This window comes from Triplophysa dalaica, chromosome 23 (genome assembly GCF_015846415.1).
Source record: "Triplophysa dalaica isolate WHDGS20190420 chromosome 23, ASM1584641v1, whole genome shotgun sequence".
Taxonomy (NCBI): Eukaryota; Metazoa; Chordata; class Actinopteri; order Cypriniformes; family Nemacheilidae; genus Triplophysa; species Triplophysa dalaica.
The window spans coordinates 4,280,122-4,302,410 of NC_079564.1; the positions used below are offsets into that span (position 1 = coordinate 4,280,122).

The window sequence follows — 22,289 nt, forward strand, 5'->3', positions numbered from 1 at the left end:
TTCAAAGCACGCCTATCTGTAACATTATTATTCTTAAATATTTTCCTAAATGTATATTTCTGTTCCATGTAGCTTTGGGAAGTCAGAATCATTTTTGTGAATCAGTTCATTTGGACAGTTTATTTCACTGAACCAACTAACACCACATTTTATGTCTTTGTTTTTGTTTTACATTTCAAAAGATAAAGTCCTCTTACAAAATGTTGAGTTATTGTTAACAAGTAGTAGCTTTCTAATTTTGTAATGCTTTGTTGGACTGCTCTTGAACTACCTGTGGAAAAAAGTCAAGGATAGAGTTTCAAAGTTTCTCCACCAACAAGTTTTAGCTAGCTTTAATGTAATCTCTTGAAAGAATCGATACGATTTAAAGGTATAAGCTGAAAATATCTTGAAACATTCATAAATAGAACTAAGACCAACAAATACAGTAAATAACAGCCGACACCCAAAATAGAAATCGAAATAGTTGGCTGGGGGTAAACAAGACAGGCGGCTGTAAGTTAGCTTCAGCATAGCGAATGCCTGGAACTTTGTGACCATCTTGTATTATTCACAGCGAGGAGAAAAAGTGCAGGTGGGCAGTGTTAATATTTCAGTGGTTTGTGGGAACCTTGAACATGCCTTGCATACCTGAGGTAAATAGTGATTTCTGTCAGGAACGGTCCTGTTGAACGTCCACTGTGTCCAGAACCCAATCCGTCATTCTTGTGATTTATTTAAAAGCCTGTGGTACTGGGGAGATTAAACGCCTTGGGAGTCGTCCGCGGCACCTCACAAAGATGCTGCTTACACAAACAACAGAACGGAGATACCCGGGAGTGTTTGCTGATATCCCGACACCTGGAATCTGAGTCAGAGATGCAAGTGAGAAAAGTCCACGCACCATAGAGAATAAGACGGCAAACCTGCTCTTCTGCAGATCTGCAACGGAGATTGGCTGTGTATAAATAAACCAAGAGCTGTATGAAGCGCAATAAGGCAGCTCAGAGCCTGTAGGTAAAATACACAAAGACAGAAATGGCTTTTTTTTATCTATGCATCTATCTATCTCACTTACATAAAAAATCTTCATATTTTGACAAACGCACCACGTCCAAAATCAATATGTGCTATTACATGAACGGTGTTTACCGTTTGCCTTTTTCTGAAGCACCATGGCTGATCTCTGTTTTCTTGCCATTAATTTGAAGGCTAAATCTGGGGGCTTATGGCAGACAGCATCTCTGTTTAGAGAGTGGGCTCGGGTCTTTATTCAGCCTGCTGTAAGAAGCCGTCTCATAAGGGCTCTCTCTGCTTTAGTCTGCTTAAGAGAGCCATGTTCTTTGTACAGCCATCTAGGGGTCACCGATTTTATTTATCGGACCTTCAAGGTCAGGTTTGAGGAAGCAACTTCAAGGAGTTTAATTTCAGTCTTTCCTGGAGAGCAGTATGGCAAACTGTATTTGCAGTCTATGGCAGTCATATCAGAGGTGCAGTTTAGCCTTTTCAATGAGCCTTTTGCATTTGAATAATTTTGTATTGTCCCCAATGTGTTGTTTTGAATTTCGGTACTTTGTCTTTTTCATGTATGGAGCTTTTCTATTCACATTTACGTTTATTAAAAGCCATAACAAAATGTCCTCATCCAGCATTAGCCCAATGTTTTTCATTTATTCAGGTGATACATTTTTTACATCATTTTCAAACGTCAAGCTAGTCATTCTAGTCCAAACTTCTGCATAAGAACGGGTCACACAGATTTTATAGAGAGTAAGACCACGTTGCCATACAATGGATGTACCCATTAACTTGGTTTCGCGTTAATACAATATATACAACTATAAGAGAGTGAGTAAATCATGACTTTTTTTGGACTTTTTTTCTTTGTGTGAACTAACTCTTTGAAGGAATAGTTTACCCCAAAATGAAAATTCTTTCACCAATTTTTAACCTTTTATGTCAATCCAAACTTGACGTTCTTCCTTCTGCAGGACACAAGAGAAGATATTTTGACCCCCATTGAAACCAGTGGGACATCAAAATATCTCCGTCTTTTTCACAGATAAAATTAAATCATACAGGTTTCAACCGACATAAGAATAAATAAATCGTGACAAAATTCATTTTAATTTTAAAGTAACTGTTCCATGTAACACTTGCCTTCTTGTAAACATGAAAAAGCCCAATCACACCTCGTGACAGCTTTCTAAATTAATTGTTTCCCCCAAAATTCCTTGAAGTTAGCTTGTGGCATACAAGTCTACACAAATAAACAGCATTCAAATTCAGACCTGAGTAGAAATAAATGAGATTCTGTTCAAAATGCATCTCTTTTAGTTTCACTTATCTGAGTGCAATTTGATTTTTTGTTGGCAACACCAAAACAAGCTCATAGTTTCTTTCTTCTCCATCTGGGTTGTGTCTACCTTATTAGCACCTGCCTGTTAATTGGTGATGTTCCGATAGTGTCCAGTACTGACACAGTTGGACGCAAGCCTTTGGAGATAAAAATAGATGCACAAATTTCACCTCACGCTGACAAACCGTAGACCAAACACCACAAAACCGTCTGATGCTTAATTGGCACTGCACAATGGGGCTCTTGCAGGTTTTTGTTTTTTTTACCCTCCCATCTGGGTGTGTTTTTTACCATTGATGTCTGAGACTAGAATAATAAACTTATAATAATCAGATTTTGGTCAAAAATACAAACCTGAACTGCTTACTTGGTGTCCATACTGATAAGAGCTCAGCCGGCGAGATCTCTTAAATATCTTCTAATGATGAAATGCCAGGGCATGGCGGAGGTAATAATCTCTGTTTTGTCTCTGTGTTCAGGCCAGGGGACATATTCATTTTTACAGAATAACAAACACGTTCCTTGAATGCATTACAAGTCATTTTGGATAAAAGCTCTTACTAAATGTAAACGCTTATTATACTAGACACTAAACATACTAGCTCAGAGCTAGCCGATAGCTATTCAGGGTCATATTGTGTAATATTCAGATAAATATTCAATTAGTAGATGTGCTTATCAAGTCTGGACAAGCCCGTGGATGTATTTTAAGCCTGTTATCCCCAGATTACCTGAAACCTTTCCAGGATTTTTCACAGCTAGATTGACATAATGTGAAACCTTAAGTGGTATCAGTCTTCTTGTTGTTGATTTAATATATGCACTTTATATTAAGTAATGTAATCAAGTACCAATGTGTTGCAGATGATTCTTGGAGAGAGTGAGCAGGTCTTTGGAAAAACATATAATGGGGTTTTAGTGTGAGTGAGATCCTTCTGTGGTTGTGGCTGGTTGGGGTTATGTGTGTGTGTTTTGTGGTTGCGGTCATTGCTATCTATATTCAGCATTAAAACATGCGATATAAAACAAAATATATGGTAACATACTGGAAAATATATTTCCATGTAGTGAAACTTATGTGCTTCTATTTTTCAATATATTAAAATACCCAAATGTATTTAACATATTGCAGTATACTGATAATGGTTATTATCCTGTATATTTTCAAATATTTATTGAATGATTTCATATATACGGGGGGCACGGTGGCTTAGTGGTTAGCACGTTCGCCTCACACCTCCAGGGTTGGGGGTTCGATTCCCGCTTCCGACTTGTGTGTGTGGAGTTTGCATGTTCTCCCCGTGCCTCGGGGGTTTCCTCCGGGTACTCCGGTTTCCTCCCCTGGTCCAAATACATGCATGGTAGGTTGATTGGCATCTCTGGAAAAATTGTCCGTAGGGTGTGAGTGTGTGAGTGTGTGAGTGTGAGTGTGTGAGTGCGTGAGTGCGTGAGTGCGTGAGTGAATGAGTTAGTGTGTGTGCCCTGCGATGGGTTGGCACTCCATCCAGGGTGTATCCTGCCTTGATGCCCGATGACTCCTGAGATAGGCGCAGGCTCCCCGTGACCCGAGGTTGTTCGGATAAGCGGTAGAAAATGGATGGATGGATGGATTTCATATATTGACAGTTCATGTATGGGAAAATATTAGGCCTGTCAAACGATTAATCGTGATCCAATCGCATCCAAATTGTATTAATTTTTATTATTGGTAAATATAAATAAATACATCAAAATATTGTCTAAACATATATGCATGTACAGTATGTGTATGTTTTTGTGTTATAAATACAAAAGTCATTTTCACAGTAGTAAACATTTATTATCTAAACACAAACTACTAATCATTATCAATTAATCAAAATATATTTTCTTTGCAGGAGTAGAGGTGCGATTTTAAGGTTTTATCTTAACCGATAAAAATTGTATTTTTCTTAAAATTTAATGTCTGTGGCTGAAAAACTATTTAATCACATCATTTTCTTTCCCATACATTAACATGAGTCCCACACACCTGAACACCACACAAGTATGTTATTTTATTCCGTTTTTAGTTTCAAAGCCAAATAATCTCTTTTCATTGCTTTATTCTTTAAATTCATCTTTCGGTTTGAAATGGATTGCAGCCGTAATCAATGTTCAGTAAAACACAGATTTCGATAAACTGCTGTTGTCTAATATGTGCCTCTACGAGAGTAAAATATCATGGCACTTCCACATTGATCGTGCGGGAATCGATCCACAGCCAGAGCATCACATATTAATTTCTCAGAAGGGTTTTGTTTTTGAATGGGCCAGCGTGACAGTGGGCAGATTGGCAGGCAGCGCTGCCTGCGGGCCTGATGCTGATGGAAAGCTGCAGAAGATGGTCAGGCAGGTGACAGGTTCGTTGTCCTGTCAGCACTAAGGATTTCCCCATAGGCATGCGTAGCCCGACAGCAGCTGCCAAGAGGAACGCAACACACACACATGCATTATAAAACATTTTCCAATGCGAGTTTACATTTCGTGAAAGTTTTCAAATCTTGTGATTCACAAATTTAACCATTTACCTCTGGAGGCAACTTAAGAGTGTTTACATCTAGTGCATTTGTCATTAATCTGTTTACTGAGATATTACCTCCTGTAAAGTGTACCACTATAACAAACTCTTGTAATTTTTTAGTTATGTTTTAGTTATTAATACTTGATAGGATATTGCAAAAGACTAACATTTTGCATTAAGGAGTGAGTGATATAAATAACAATGAATCAATGAGACCAGGAACCTATACTGGAAAGATGATAGGGTGAATTGTGATTGCATATTGATTATTGGTTAACAAAGATGAGACCGATAGAGTTTGTTCAGCTTAAAAATGACTGACTGCCGGACAGTTTGCTTCCTCTGATGTTAATTTTCTCGCTCTTGCAGATACGAATCGGATTCGTACCGCCCGGGTGGCAATGCTACAACTGAATCAACCTACCAATACGCCGCTCTGATTGCGACTCTCCCATCTAGCTTCATCCTTTCAACAGACTTATCGCATGTCCTCATCCTTAACTGATCCAACCAAACAAGAATCAGCAGCCGGATTGGAAACAACACAAGCCGCCCTGGAAAAATCAGCTTGAGCTGCGTTATCAAATGTTTTCAGGACATCCTTCATTGTACGAAACGATTTGGTTTTCCGCTGTCGTGTCCATGGTTGAAAAACCAGTGTCTTCCCATCGTGGTGCCCATCGTCTCTTCGCTCTGAAATTATCTCAGGCTTTCCAGATGTGTTTCAGGACCAGTGAGCAAAATCTCTTTCTGCGTTGCCGGTCTATCCTGTACCATTCAGCTCAGGGCCTGTGCTTTAGATTGGCAAACAGTGATGTGCGCTTTTAATTAAAGAGAGATCAGGTGCCAATGTCTGAGCAAACACATGCTTTTTTATTTTCCAGTCATTTCAAAATGTGTAAAAACATTTCCAGGATAAAGTGTGTTATCGTAGCAAGGGTTTAAAGCTGGTACCCAGGGAGATATGAAAAAAGAGAACCAGTTAGAACAAGAAAGAAAAAGGAAGATAGAGTTTCGCAGAACACAGCTTTTAGAAAATATGATGTGAAAGTGTCTTTTAAATCAGGGGTTCTCAACTTTTTTGAATCCAAGGCCCCCCACTGTATTCAACAATATTCAAATGCCCCCTCCCACAAAACTTCAAAATTTCTACCAAATAAAATATTTAAGCGCTTAATATTAATTGGAAAAACATTTCTTATTTTTAAAATATTGCTCATCTTGAGGCCCCCTTAGAAGTCATTGAACCACTTTTTTTAAATGATTTATTTTTATACTGTGTTCCGTGAATGCAGTGCCCTCCGTTTTGTGCTGTTTTTGGATCTAGTTTGTTCCCAATTTCTACTTGTGTGTACACAATATAAAAGTAGCACTTCTTGTGGCCTTGCCTGTAGTTTAATTGTGTTAGGCATGCTATTACAAATAATATACTCCATGTATAGGCTACAAAAAAGATGCGCTTTACGTAGCTGAATTTCTTTAACCATGCGCTACATCACAGGTTATGTTGTTCCATGCATCTGCTCCTAGAAAATTTTCTGGTATAGTCAGGTTGTACAAATGCCGGGGAAGCTTATATTCGTGAGGTTAATATCATGGTTGGACAAATAAGTACATAAGCACGCACCCTTTGTTACCCCCTTGCACCCTATCTTGTAAATTAATCCACTCCACGTTTGTTATCGTCCTTTGACATTTTAACTGTTTCCCTCGGATGCTGAAACTTAACACATCAGGATCCGTGCAGCCCTACAACGTTCATGCATATTTAATGAGGTGAGCAGTGAGGCAGTTTATGATTGGCTGTCTGTTGACATTCTAGCATCGCATCATTTCACACTGTATACCTTTGGCACCACAATTCGCTACATTTACTCATTTGGCCTATGCTTATCCGCGCATTCCCAGCAACTGACCCCATGACCTTGGCCTTGCAACTGTAGCTGGACCAGTAGCATAGCCATGAGGGATTTTTGATTGCTTAAAATAAAAAATAATGAATTGTTGATTTGTTACTCTGGTTGATCGTCCAATCAGTTCTCCCCGCTGTTTTCAAAGGTATTGGTTTAATTATGTCACGTGTTGTGCGTAGGATCTTTAGCGCCAAAAGTTTAAATTGTACATTGAGATGGCGGGTGCGCACAATATTCTGTTTTTTTAATAACTAAAAGAAAATGAGTAGACTGCTTAAGATAACGATAACACTGCATATGACTTCTTTTAGTGTTGAAACATTTTTCTTTTTTTTTAATAACCCTTGAAACTTCCTTAGTAATTTTTATCCGTGTGTGTAGTCGCTGCAGGCAGACGTGAAGCACAAATTCGTGTTCTGAAGTTAATGTCAGAGGCACAATTTCTTTACTTTTAGTATTTTGAACATGCTTCTCCTATTACAATTACAACTGTACATAATCATTTTCTCGTCCTGCTACTTCAAATGATCTGTCCCTGTATACATTTATACTTTTCAGTTTCAGGAAATATAAAATGCTCAATATGTGTAATGGCCATTTCCCCCCTTTTTTGCTCCATAAATTAAATTTGGGGAAAATGTAAAAAAGGACCTGATCTCATAATCTAACCATGAACTTTTGGCACTATAGATAAAGCAGAAAAAAACATAAAACACATGGATTTAGGAAGAATAGCCCGCTGTCCGTGAATAGCCTTTAGCGTGCGGGGAGCGTGACAGTCGAGGGTGAGGCAGTGCTATTTTATTAAGGTTAAAAGCAGATCATGCTATCCATCATGCTGGAATATGCTGGTTTGGCTCAGACGGTGCTCTGGTGTTATGTCAGTATGGCTACAACTGGGCAGTTTGTCTCACAGCTGTCCTGGAACTTATGCCAGAGAGGCTGACATCAATGCTAGAAATGTTTAATCCACTTATTGGGGTGGGCCTGTGTTTGCAGCATTTAAGTTAAATAAACCACAGCATGAATTGTATTACTGCCACATTTTAGTTGCATTTATGAACCTTGATTAGAATGTGAAAGATTATTCTTGGTATCCTTTCAGGAATTATACTAACAAATTATTATCAGACTGACATAGAAAATGTTACTGGTGCAAATACAGATATGATGACATTTAATCAAAAACTCCTTTCTATTTAAAAAAGCAAAGCCTGCATAATCAAAAACTAGCAGTCTAGCAGGTTACAGCTTCTAATTTGGTCACATCATTAAAATATAAGATATCTTTCGTTGACTGCCTACTTTTAAATAACGTTACTCATTAATTAACACGTTAAAATATAAAAATAAAACGTTTTTAAACGAACACATCGCGTCCCACAAAGAAGAAATGACATTTTGCGGGAAGTGTAGTTCGTTGTAAAACCAGCTCTCATTCTCTCCATAAAAGCGAACGCGTTTAGGCACTACACCTCCCACAATGCATTTCTTCGATTGCGGAAGTTTCGGCTAAAATTAAAAAGACGCATGGTAAACTTTGTCGGAAAAATGTCACAGCACGGCATTAAGAAAAGAAAATTAGACAGGAGCACGGAGGACCACATGTACTTTGACAGCTACTCCGATGTAACTATCCACGAAGAAATGATCGCCGACGCCGTGCGTACCAACGCGTACAGAACTGGAATTTTTCAAAACACTAAGTCTATTGAGGGGAAAGTGGTGCTGGATGTGGGTGCCGGTACCGGCGTACTTAGTTTATTCTGTGCCCAAGCAGGTGCCAGGAAGGTTTACGCGGTTGAGGCGAGCTCGATCGCAGATCAGGCTGTGCGAATCGTAAAACTGAATCAGATGGAGGACAAGATCGAAGTGATTAAAGGGAGGCTCGAGGCGATCGATTTACCCGAACAGGTGGACGTGATCGTCAGCGAGTGGATGGGGTACGCGCTCCTTCATGAGTCCATGCTCAATTCTGTGATCTTTGCACGGGACAAGTGGCTGAAGCCCGGTGGCCTCATATTACCTCACAAAGCGGATCTCTTCATCGCCCCCATTAACGATCTGGTGGTGGAGGGCCGGCTGAACTTTTGGAGCACTGTTGAAGGACAATACGGTGTGGACATGTCCTGCATGACCGACTTTGCCAGGAAGTGCATCATGAACAACGACATCACCGTTAGTCCGGTGACGGTGGAGGACGTGCTGTCCCATCCGTGCAAGTTTGCCGAGTTGGATTTGCACACGGTCACGCCCGAGCAGCTCAAGGATGTGCGGGGCGTGTACAGATGCGAGTGCTTCGGGTCGTCCTCTATCCACGCGTTGTGCGTGTGGTTCACGGTCACTTTTCCTGCAGATGACAAGGCCATAGTGCTCTCCACATCTCCGTTTAAACCGGAGACCCATTGGAAACAAGCTGTACTGTACTTGGATGATCCGGTGGATGTGATGCAGGATACTCAAGTTGAAGGGGAGATCAGTTTGTACCCCTCGGAGAAAAATTCTAGGCACATATGCATCCGTGTGGACTATGCCATAGGCGACCAAAAAAAGAAGTCCAAAGCTTTTTCTATTCCAGATCAATTTTTAGAGGTATAACAGATTTGCCTCTTACTAGTTAGAGTAAGGTCACCAAGTTGCACAGAATGACACATTCACCATGAATTTGTACTTGGGAACTGTAAACCTTCAATGTCTCGGGTTTACAAGCATACAGTGTTGAAAAATAAACCGCTTGTAAATGTTCTGAAACTGCTTATTAAAATAGCAGAAACACAAGCTTGCATTTTGTCTTGCAGCCTCACTCAAAGATTAAAGCATTTCTCTCTGGGTTGAGGATGGGCGTGAGGAACAGATGTAACAGTGATCAAATCATTCACAGTTCAAGATTTAAAAAGTTAAAAACATTAATGATAGATCCAAGGTCTATGCCAGTGATGTTAGATCAACAAAGTATGTTCTGCTAAATTATGCCACAGAGGATTAGTCTAATAGGATTCAACTCTGTAGGATATGAATGAAAAATATGTTTACATTATACCTTTAAAGGAACAATAACAATGCATTTATTATAGTAAAATCCAATAATCGTGTTTTTAGTGGAAGCAAGTTTTACTATAAATATCATGGTTACACTATGAACACTGTAGTAACTGAGGTTAATTTGTGTTAACCTATAAAGTGATTTGGGAATATTGAAATAACAGTTCCATAACCATATTCATCTAGTAGGATAAACAACTACTTTATATGACTTCTGTTGCCTTTATATGAAGAATATTTACCAAATAGTGTAGAAACTAGATACGTACCGAAATGTTACTTGACTGCAAAATAATGATGTTCTTTGAGGGTTCAGTATACCCTCAAAGAACGGATGGATGGAAGACGACCCGAATATCAATAATCAAAATATCTTACCGTATTTAAGAATGAGATTTACTTATTTGAGTCCTTCTATTAATAGCCGTGTAGATTGCAAGCAGATTAAATCAAAGCAGCGTCTCTGTCTCCTAGACAGCCCCGATGAGGTTCATCCGCATAGGCATATCATTTTATCCAATACATCCCTTGGTATGCTAATGATGTTACTGTAAATAAACCAAGAGAAATCATTTGCTGCCTGCCACTTACAGTAACCAATATTTGTTGACATCTCTTGAGATGACAAATTGCAAGCATGTTATTGACGAATCCTAATTTGTAGGACCACATCCCAAGGCACTGGGCGGATCTCCATGGCCAAGCTGCGATTTGTCATAATTATCATTAGCAGGCCAGTTTGCTTTCATTGCCATAGTAAAAATCAGCCCTCATGCCGGCAAGTGCCAGAAGGTCTCATGTGGTCGTACCTGTCCTCATACGTGATTTAAAACATAATTTTAATGAACTTAAGAAGTCAGAAGTCCAAATGGGTGGTTTTAATTATGAGGGGTTATTATAATGTTTATGCTTTCCTGTAGCTCAGTGGTAAGAGCATTGCGTTAACAACGCAAGGTTGTGGGTTCGATCCCAGGGGATTGCATATGCCTATGTAAAATGTATAGGATAAAGCAATGTAAGACGCTTTGGATAAAAGCGTCTGCCAAATGCCTAAATGTAAATGTAAATGTAATGGTGGGTTTGGAGGTTTTTGTGGGCTTTGTTGTGTATGATTAGATCTGAGTTTGAGGAACATCATCTGCTAGTTGGGAATTTGCTGTCATGACACTTTTTAGCAGTTTCTATTTCAATTCAGAGTCAGCAGTGGTTCATGATTAAAAGGATAGTTTACCCAAAAGTGAAAATTCTTTCATAATTTACTCACCCTCTTGTCATTTCAAACCTGTATGACTTTCTTGCTTTTGCGGAATACAAAATAAGATATTTTCAAGAATGTTGCTAACTGAACAGTGCCGGCACCCATTCACTTCTGTTGTATGGACACAAAACCAATGCAAGTGAATTGGTGCTGGTTAACGACATTCTGTAAAATATCATCGCTTTTGGTATGTGGAAGAAAGAAAGTCATACAGGTTTGAAATGACAAGCGGGTGAGTAAATGATGACAGAATTATCATTTTTGGGTGAACTTTTACTTTAAGTCGCCTTATGGGGAAAAGTTCAAGATGGTTAGAGTTTATGGATTTAAATAAAGACGGCATAGTGTGATCATGAGAATCGTGTATAATTTAACCTCCCAATGAAACTCTGATACAAATTCTGTGCGCTCATGCAAAATCTGAACGTTACACTAAATTTCTCATGACTATTGTTTGGGAATTTCTTGGGAAAATCTTAAAGAAACTGTAGTGTACGTTTTAAAAAATGTGTTTTAATTGGTGGTCATGGATCATTAATGTTTTGTTTTTGCTCAGTTTGGTTTTTCTGTTTGGGGAAGTCTGTTTCAAAGAATCTAAAAAGTAATTAGATATTTATATTCAGGAGAAATGTGCTTCCTTTAGTTAAAAATGTGACTTTTCCCTTCTTTTTAATAAACGCGTTAAACCAACTAGAATTGCCTCACTGAACAGTGATTTCTCTTCATATTTCTTGCCATGTGACAGGTTTGCGCTGGACGCAACAGATGAAACTCAATACTCTCGTCAGATCTGAGAGACAGTGATGAGCCACATGAGAGGCAGTCATCAATTCTCAGATAACTGATAGCTCTAACAGTACAGAAGGAAATGCAGGCTAATGCTACTGGCTGTTGGAGTCACGTGAGTCGCCCGTCTGTGTCAACTGCAGAGCCAGCGAGGTATTGAACACTATAGATTTTAAGATGCATAGCTGTGCAGAATATGAAATAGTAAGCACAGATACAGCGGATATGCTCGCTCTCGAAAGAAAGAAAATCAATTGTTTTTTTATGTATGTACTGGAGGCGCACAACACCTGGTCATATGCAATATCAATTTACTTGTAAAAGACAGCATTATTTGGAAAATTGATCTATTCAGTATATGTTTTGTGTGTGTGTTGTACAGCTAAAGGATACAAGTCAGTTGACTTTAAGAGTTGAATTCGTTTTTTTCACTCACTATTTGGAAATTACTCCAATTAAAGGGATATCACTGAGTTGAATATTTTATTTTATTCTCCATCACTTATTTAAGGTAGCAGGTGCAAATCCAAACCTTGACACAGATAATGCAAGTAGAACAAGTAATTTATAAAACTTTCTTGAATAGTCAGATTGTTCTGAAATGAATGTTATGTTCAGAAGTGTAAATAAATGAAAAATGAATCAAATATATTACAGTCACTATTGTATAAACAATTGTTATCAAGGATTTATACATCATTTCACACAGAATAAATTTAACAGGGTATTCAGAATAACTTTATAAATCTTGGCAATCTTAAATTAATTCTTGTCAGCAAGGTTTTGGTTTTCTTTTCAAGTGTTCTTTAGTGACAAACTTGTACATGGGGTATTTTCACTTAAAGGCCCATTTAATAGAATAGAATAGAATATTACTGCAATAAACAAGCATGGTGCATTTGTTATTGAATTCATTAGCAAGTGGAAAAATTCTAGCTTTTATTTTCAAACATCAATCGGATATCCAAATATTGCGCAATTAGCAATATATATATTTTTTTACATCGTTGATAGTATTACAATTATTGTAATGAATTCCCTGACATGCTAGCCTACATTACCCATACTCTTTAAATAACTCGCAACCACGACGATCCGCCACATGTTGATAATTCCACTTTAACCATCTCACATACATCCACCCGAAAGAAAAGAAGGCTTCAGCAAAACGAAGCCGGCAAGTTTGCCCGCCGTCGCATTTGTTTGCTGAGTTGTTTGACTCGCTGAAGTGCCATTTGTGCCTTCGATCAGACCACCATTCTCCCGGAGCCGAGGACAGGAGTGGTCGCCTCTGAGTTCAGCTCCGCACCTGCGCGTCTCCAAGATGACCCGATTCAAACCCGTCAAATATCAGTGCGCTACATGAGATCTCGTCGCACTGTTCGGATTGAAACTTTGGAGTAACGCTTTTGAGAAAAGGTGAGATCAGTGAGGATTTTTTTTATTTCAATGCATGCGTGTGTAATGGGTGCGTCTCTCCAAACTTTTGATGTGCGTTGGGTATTGTGTGGGATCGACGTTGCAATGTGAATTAATCATGACTTGCTGGCTTTGAAAGACATCGTTTTTGAAAAAAAAAACGCGATTATAATATAGTATGAGTCATGTGGTATACGGACCTGCTGTTTTTCTGAATGGATGATTATATTGTCCTCTGCCTGCAGTGCGTAAATTCTACATTGTCCTTTTTGCGCACTTGTGACTCTCGCTGTATATTTACGAAAACCTGCCTGTTTCAGTGGACCTGTCCGGTGTGAAACTCTTTGGTGAGATTTTAATTTCTTTTTATAATATGTTTGAACACATTACCCATCTGCTGAAAGGAGAAGCACAACTACCTTGCATATGTCAGGACATTGGAAAATAATGTAATGTCATTGGTCACTCTATAAAAGTCTTTCTGACAGACGTTACATAAATGATCAAGCTTTGAATTCCTCTCTTCATTACATAAGTAGTTCTCACTAGCTATTTTACATAGCATTCAGTGCTCACTAATGTTTCTAATGTGTTGCAACATTTAGTTGATTACACCCAAAACTGATAAGATATTCATTTGATAAATCCTGTCTTTGGATTGCTATTAGCTAATTATGTGCGTAGGTAACCAAGAACATGTATATTTGCTGTTCTTTGTGAAACAAAAAATAAAAACAACTTTTTTACACCTTTTCTTAAATTAGAACATCGGCCTGAATGGCATCACATATAATGTAACTGTATAGAGCATCCAGACAGTGGAGATAAACATTTTCTACTTATATTTGGATACTTTTCCTGCTTTGATTTATTTTAAAGACTACCCCAGCTTCATTCATAGCCAAAATCCATCACCTTTCTATAACATTTCCTCTTCAGTTCTAGAAATGGAGCCATTGGTTGTATTTATGCCAGAATATTCATTTCTGAACTAGGTTAAAGCAAATACATTTTTATGGCATTTACTTTCTTAGTAAGGTCCCTCTTTGTCTCTTTTTTCTGTATTCCCTGCACAGGGCTGCTCACATGTTCAAACGTCTGCACACTTATTAATGTGTCTGTAGACTTAATGGCATTGTTTTGAAAAGTTAGTATGATTCATAAATTAATTAATTTGACTTTAAGAATAAAATATATGACTTTTGTGATATTACATATTTTATTCGTTTACAGGAAATATCAGCTAGTGAGTGATCATGATCGTATCCCAAATAATGCAATGGGTGTATACTTTTCTTCAAGATTGTACCTTGGTACTGTGCACATAAACTATAAACAGATAAATAGGAAGTTTCAATGGATTTTAATAAAATACATGCTACCTTTAGGACCCTGCGGATGGCGTGCCCTATTTAGTATTTTGTTAGGAGACTTATATTTGTCAAACATACAAGAAATAGGAGGCTGTATTTTCTGTCCCGTTTAATCCTTTGCTGAAGTCCCATCTGAGTTTAACACTGTCAAGAGAAAGAAAGAGAGGGGGAGGATGAACAGAAAACAGTGAGGGTTGAGTGGATGTGTAAAGGCAGAGAGTGTGCGTAGAGTGTCCAAGTGCGTAATCTTCCCCTGCCATCATTTCCCGCCTAACGCTCGCGGTATAAACGCGTGAGGGAATGCGCACGAGGGGGAATCGCGGACGCTCATCTGGGCTAATTGGTGTCGTTCGTGTCCGGCTCGACTGACTGATCGAAACGTCAAGGAAAAAATAACTGATTTCTTATCTCCACCATCAAGCGAGGAGGCTCTTGGTTATTTTGGATATAGGGCGGTTGAAAACAGGAGTGACGGACACTCGGCTATTCAAAGTTTATTGAGGACGGTTTTTGCTTCTGAGGTGCTTGTCGTATCACTTGCAAAAGAAAGACGATGGAGAAAGAGATCTTGTGGGATTTGTGAGTTTGCACTGTTTGGGACTCAGAGAAATTGAATTGGCGCTTCTTTTCTCGGTGCTGAAAATGCGCTTTGGATGATCATTCGTCGTTTTTCCCTTCAAAGTTTGCCTCAGAGATACTCGCTTCTGTAACGTCTCGCGCTTGAGTGATGTGGCACGCGACATGATGAAAGACTGACAGACGCCTTTCCAGCCACTGTGTTTAGTCAGCCCGTTTAGTTCGGTTGGAGGTGGGGGGATTTCGTTTTTTTCCCGAACTCATCACGTTAAGATTAACACGGGCTTCTTTAAGAGGATGCCGAATGGTCATTCATGAACTTGTTGAACACGCAGCCCTCCGCGGGACCCATCACATCGAATCTCAATAACGTGAGTATGTGTTCTAAGTTTCAGCCGGCTTGTGTGAATATTTGAGGTGCTGTGCGACCGCAATTGAGTTCGTAATTTACTTGTGGGGTCTGCTGTGGTTTCGGCATGTTTAACTTTCTTAGTCTTGATTTTCGGTTAACAACAGTGTGTGAATTAATTTACTCTTATTTGAATCTATAACATACATAGGTTATATTTGTTAGCCTATAAAAAACTAGAAAATGTATGCGGGAAAAGGGTTTCAGCACCTTGGACAGTGAAAAGCTGTCAAGCGTCTATTACTGAATATGAATGCAAGCGCCTCCTTGTGGCGGTATTGTGTTTTATTGTCTTATGTGCATTTTGCGTTGACGCACGGTCAACTCTTACCTGATATGCACTAATTTGTTTTAATCGGTCATAGTTAACCACTTTGTGAAATAGAAAGACGCTTAGACTATTTCGGTCAAGTCATAGAGTGAATGAACACGACAAAGTAGCAATACTTCTACCAACACCAGCTGAATTGTCCAGAAATTTGTCCTCAACTTTTTTTCATTCTTATGTTTTAATGACACATTTTGAAACATTTGATTAAAAATCAGAATGATATGTATTAATTTAAATGAATTAAATGTATTTTGTGAAATATATTACAGGCTACATTGTGATCATACTTAAAACCCTCAATTGAACAGCTCAATTAAATTACCAACGGTTTAATTATTTATTACTATAATTTTATGGAGTTTCTTGTTTTTAGACTTGATCTCTCCAAGGGTCCGAAGTCAAAACGTATACTATTTTCAAATCAAGTTTTTCATCAAAACTGTTTTGAATCTATACAAATTAAACATTGACTTACAGTATCTGTCTAAAAACAATGGTGTATGAGTAGATGTTGCATGAGCGTAGTTTATATTATATGTGCATTTAGTCAGTGAACTGATCTTATTGTTTCAGCTATCATCAGAATTTGTGTCATATTGACGGCAGATTTATGAGTAGCGATAATTTAAGTACAAGAAAAGAAAAAATCAAGCACTTGAACTGCTTGAATGACTATAGTTCAATGCATAATGATTCTCTAGATCCCAAGATAAAGATTTCAAGCTTCATTCTCCAGTGTGATATTTTGAGCAGCCTGACATATCGCAACGAAAACTGTTTGCTACAGCAGCCTTTTAGGAAAAGTATATTTAATAATGCATAACATGTTCCGATGTCACAGCAAAGTGTGTGTCTGGCAGTGCGGGGTGATGTCATGAGTGTTTGGGAATTGTAGGGAGAAGGGTCTGTGACAGCAGTCTTCTTATAGGGGCTTTTGTGTGTGGAGATTGAGAAACACACCCCTGAAGCCAAGCTGCACGACACAAATGCCATTGCAGAGAGTCGCCCTGTCAAGCAGCCTGTGCCTTCACACATGAACAGAAAGTGACAGAACATTCTGACGAGACAGGAAGGAAATGAAAGAAGGAGAGAGGAAGAGAGAATAAAGAGAAGGAGAGAGAGAAGTCAAGCTTGGTTTAGCAGCTTCGCTCAGGGAGATTCTTTTCTTCTGAGGCCAGGGACCTGTCTGCTGACAACCATCAGATTGCATTATGGGATAGGAGGTCTGCCAGGTTCAGTGGCACTAATGGAGTGCAGACAAACCCGCGCATTGATGATGCTTTTTATTCACGATTGCCACACATTATGATAAAAGAAAGATCGCAGACATGAATGTGACGAGAGTTGACACGTCAGGGTGGATATAGTTCTGCAGTGGATAAGTCTGGATTAGAGCAGAGATCATCAGACTCTGTGAGTGTATGTGTTGGGCTGTCATGTTTAGGGAAAACATGTTCACTCCCTGCTGCACTGAATGTTTATTTATGAGACCCGTCATATTGGCAGACTGTTTATGTTAGAATCACTGATCCTGTGCAGGCGGGTGCAGAAATCCCAAGATGCTGCAATAGCACAGATCTCGTCGAGCGCCACACCTCCCTTTATATCACCGGCCGAGACACAAATGACAGACCGAGAAATTTGGTAAGGGAATGGAGGGTTTTAGAGAGAGATTTGCATTATGGAATCTGATGTATAATAAAGCAAAACAAGTTGACATCTGGCGAGTATCTGCTCTGGCAAGTCTGGTGTCTTAGTGTATCAGCAGTCCACTATGCTTTTTTTGTGTTTAAGATGTGCAGGCATGCTTCAATTCCCCATGGGATGAACCGAACTGAAAACATATGATTTGAGTTCATCCTGGTTCTGTTAAAGACCTGTGATTTATAAAAATAAAATAAAAAAACGTATTTGCCGTTGTCCAAAACTACATAGAAACCTACATCTGTGTATCAAAATGTTTGTGGGTGATAGATATTTGCCATGTCGATGTTGTTTTGTTGATGGATATTGTCACAGAGCACACCCTGGGGCAAAGATAATAGATTGAATTTAACACATATAACTTACATGATTACTATTTCTTTTACTTTTGAGATGTACACATCCCAAGTACACAACCCTTTATGACTGTATCTATAAGGTTCAAGCTCTGTTATGGTGGAATTATTAGTGAATCCTCTCATCAGGTGCTCATGTTTGAAAGATGTTATAGAAGGTGACCTGCCTCAAATCCCGTTTTTTCTATCAGTATACATCCCACGCTGTGTGCCAGCCACCCACCCCTCACCAGAGGCAGAATAATTAAGGGGACTCGAATGTGGATCGTAGAAAGTGATAACAAGCGGGCATGTGTGATCTTTAATGTGCCCTAGACATTTATCCTCCTGGTTTCTCTAATGGCCCATTACACCATCTTTTCCCTCAGTCTTTCTCTCTCAGTGTATCCGTCTCTCTTTGGTTGCACTTTTACTGGACCTGTCTGGTGAAGTCTTGTAGTTCTGTATACTCTGTGCAATATTCCACAGATGTCCGGAGGTAGTTTGTTTCATTTTATTGCCCCTCATTTTCCCCACCTTCAACATAACAACCGTTAAGAGATTTTCCCCTCCCAATAGCACCCACTCCTTTTGTCTAAAACGTCATTTTGGTCCAAATGTCTTTCTCTCTCCTCGCTCTGTCCTTATTAAATCTATGGGATCTAATCAGATCCTCCATCCATAGCCCTGGATAATGGTCATTGTGATGGATGTGATGAGTTTTAATAGGACTTGGTCATACTTTAATTTACAAGATTCTTAAAAAAAACTGACCTTTACCAGTGCTGCCAGTATTCATTTAGATTAATCCATAGGTCAAATGTCTGAGCCAATGAGGTGGAAAATAATGTGAATGGAAGAATAGTCTGTATGGGATGTTTTAAATTAAAGTTTTAAATAAAAGTAATAAAGTATTAAAGTTTAAATACAGCTTTGTTGTCAGCAATTAATTAAAATAAATATTCTGTATTCCGTTGGCACCAAACGCCCTATTATTTAGTCTTTAAACAGGCAGTTTTGAACAACAATTTGACTGTGATTTCATGCTCCGCGTTTTCCCAATTAGGAATTATGGTCCATTACACACAACCCCTCTCAACTCCCTGTTTGGTAATTTTACAGTGACAGCAATTGTGTAAATTATCTTTAACCCACTAGATTATTCTCGGCAGAGCAGAGCTCATGCACAGTGCTCTCGTCTGAGGCTGGTCTGCTGTGAGGCTGCGCTGTAATCTCACTCGCCGCCCCGCCTCTTTTGGGGCACACAAGGTTAATTGATCACTGTGGGGCTTGTGACGGAACGAGTGTGGGGTCAGCAGCTGTATCGACTGGACAGACTGATTAACAAGCACTAAAATGCTCCTGGCCCCTGCGTTCAGAGCATTTGGTAAGTCGTCGTCAATTATCCCCCTGCCAGCCTCCATCAGGGGGAACTGGCAACCTTTGCTCTCTCTTCGTTTTGGAGCTATGCTGTGCAGAAACTGTGATTTTGCCAAACGTGCATAGACGACTCTAACAGCTCTGAATCGATTGCTCTTACTGGAAAGCCAAAGGATTGCAAGCAGATTGAATCTGACACGTTGCATTTGGCTTCAGATATGTGTTAAAACGAGATAAGGTTATTGAAAGATCTTCATATTTCATACTGTACCCCTTTCCTCATACACAAAATCTTAAACAGACAAGAAAGAAGAAAATCCGCAGATGTCATGATGTCAAAGCTCAGAAGATCGTAATGTAAAAACATAAATTTACTTTAATAGTGTCTATTAAAAACAAAGCAAGACATTCACGAGCCAATAAGATTCCTCCTTTAAGTTTTTTTTTTTTGAAGAAGCCTGAAATCAAGCTTAAAAAAACAAGCAAAGATCTCACAAGTACAGTTTTATTTTGACCCTATATAATAGTGCTTCGCTTTTTTGTTTAATATTATTCTGAATCAGCACATAAGGGCAGAACTTTTATACATTTCTTCCCACACTGAGTTTTTGTGTTATTAGAGATTCAGAGAAACCAGCGGACCATTGAGACTGAATGAAAGCTCGGATGAGATCTGTATGCAGGACAATAAGATCATGAGAATGAAGATAACTCGGATGAAGGGCCTTAAGTGCACTTGTCATCATAGGAATCCATCTTTAATTTAAACTTCAACCCAGCTATACTAAAAGCTAAAGATTCAAACATTGTAAAGTCAATAAAAGATATCACTCACCATCGCATTGATTTCACTTAAAAGGCAGTTTTTTCAGCAAGTCATCCTTGTTTCACAAGTATCGATGTATACTGTAAATTCCGTTTAGAAACCATGAGGTGTTTGTGGTTTCTGTGTGCAGTGCTTGCTGTGAAATATTTGGATTGTGAGCTTTTCATAATGACAAGGAAAAGTATTTCATGTGGTTAAAGAGAGGTGTAGCACATTATATTTAATCTCCCTACACTAACAATTTACTGGCCTGTCTTATGGTCTCCAGACTGACCTTAACATGGTGCCGAGCAGCAGATAGCATGTTTCTATAGTAACTTTTGTGAGAGTAACCCTGTGGCTTTTCCTATTCACGATTTCATCAATTTCTTCACAAAAGGCTTCCAAGCAATCATCAGCTTTGCGGTTATGGTCTGAATTCTAACCTCTTTATATTTTGTAATTTCATTTTTGTGCCATATGTCGGTGTCTGTCTTATATTTAGAATCAAAAGAAATTGTTTGTGATCTTGGGTGTGATGGAAGAGAATTGAGCCACAGGGGATTATGGGTAATGTCAGAAGTGGATGCATGGATTGAGTTTTCTTTGATGGCCTTTTAGATATCGGATATTTCTCTTTGAGGCACACCAGACACCTGACTGGCACCACCATAGAAAAGTTGGAGAGCAAATTTCCCCTCGCTGTCAAACACTATCCCCTAGCTGATATTCACCATCACCTCTCTTATTTTTTCTGTGCAGAGTGCGGATGCCAGGCTGCAGCAGAGGATGACTGACAGAAAGCAAAGTTGAGACAGCTGTCCGTCAACATCCAGACAGAAAGGTGATTCGTCAGTGTGTCAGAAGCCCTGCGTCTGTCTTCAGTTTAACCGATCTCTTCGTCTTCTCTTATCTTTGCCGGCACCCTTGCCTCTGCCCAACGGAGACAATAAAGACCAGAGGTGGAGAAAGAAGCATTTCGGTTTGCTCTCAGCCCTGTCAACCTCACCAACAGGAAGCTGGCATGCTACCACACCCCCTCTGGCCCACACTCAATAAAAATTGGAATATTTAATAAAGCAGGCCTGCATCTTCCTCTACGCCTCTCTCTTCTGCTATACCTGACGTCTTTGAGAGGAACGGAGCGGACGGATACTTTACACCACAGTGAATAATCTATTAGAAGAGCAATTCACCTAAAAAAAGCAGCCATGCATTTGCCGCTCCTGTTGACACTGCAAGCATCATGGCTGACAGTGTGTCAGGCCACGCAACACTATCCCACAACCTGGGGACACTACGACTTGTGCAAGTCCCATGGGTACACGGACGAGGGCCCGACCTGGTATTACATGGCCTGTCAACCAGAAGCAGCAGACATGACCAAGTACCTGAAAGTAACCCTCGATCCCCCAAACATCACCTGCGGAGACCCACCAGAGACCTACTGCGCCCTGGTGAGTGACTGAATCATATTGATGCAATCAATATTTACTCCCATTTATTCCTGTCTCTTTTAGTTTCTCTATCTTTCACAATGCAGTTATACCATATCCACTCTGTCCTTCGGAAATCTTAGATGTCCAAATTGACAGTTTTTCAGGAAATGGAAGAAGAACTGTACTTTTAAAATGATTAAGTACTGTGTTGTCAGAGTTGACAAGCACTTTTTCAATTCCTTTTATTGGTCAGATTTATGTGTGGGTGACTGATAATGACTTTTGGAAAGAAAAAAATTCACAAAATATGTAGATACAATGTTTCAGAAGGACAGCAGTGGTATGTATTTTATTCTATTTTATCAATTTTATTTTATATTGTAATATTGTTCACAAATCATATGTTCCCCAACAAGCACTTGATAAAATTAAACATCACATCTGACCCGTCTTCGAATTTATGCCACTGCATTAACTGCTAATAAGGATTTTAAATCTCAGTTAGTTACAAATTTGTTTCTATGTGTAAGTGGTCAGTTCATACGCTGGGTCCTTGACTGTTGTAGTTTATGTGCTCATGAATTATCTTCGGCTTTGATGGAAGTGTACATGTTTGTGAAGTGCTGTCTGTAATTAGCA

General features: G+C 39.1%; 2 protein-coding genes across 6 annotated transcripts in view; both read left to right on the top strand.

Moving 5' to 3' along the window:
- Positions 1-8,293: 8,293 nt before the first annotated feature.
- Positions 8,294-11,783, top strand: prmt6 (protein arginine methyltransferase 6). Its single transcript, XM_056738319.1, has one exon. It carries the CDS (start codon positions 8,324-8,326, stop codon positions 9,389-9,391), a length of 1,068 nt encoding a protein of 355 aa, XP_056594297.1. The 5' UTR covers positions 8,294-8,323; the 3' UTR covers positions 9,392-11,783.
- A 1,386-nt stretch (positions 11,784-13,169) lies between these two features.
- The window catches only part of ntng1a (netrin g1a), a 77,099-nt gene continuing 67,979 nt past the window's right edge, over positions 13,170-22,289 (top strand). For 4 of the 5 annotated variants that reach the window (XM_056737745.1, XM_056737742.1, XM_056737746.1 and 1 more), the window contains exons 1-2: positions 14,970-15,618; positions 20,974-21,668. In XM_056737745.1, coding sequence (XP_056593723.1) covers positions 21,423-21,668 — 246 coding nt within the window. In that variant the 5' untranslated portion in view covers positions 14,970-15,618; positions 20,974-21,422. Of the gene's footprint in view, positions 13,299-14,969; positions 15,619-20,973; positions 21,669-22,289 lie in introns of those variants that run through there. The other variant, XM_056737743.1, reaches the window with a different exon arrangement.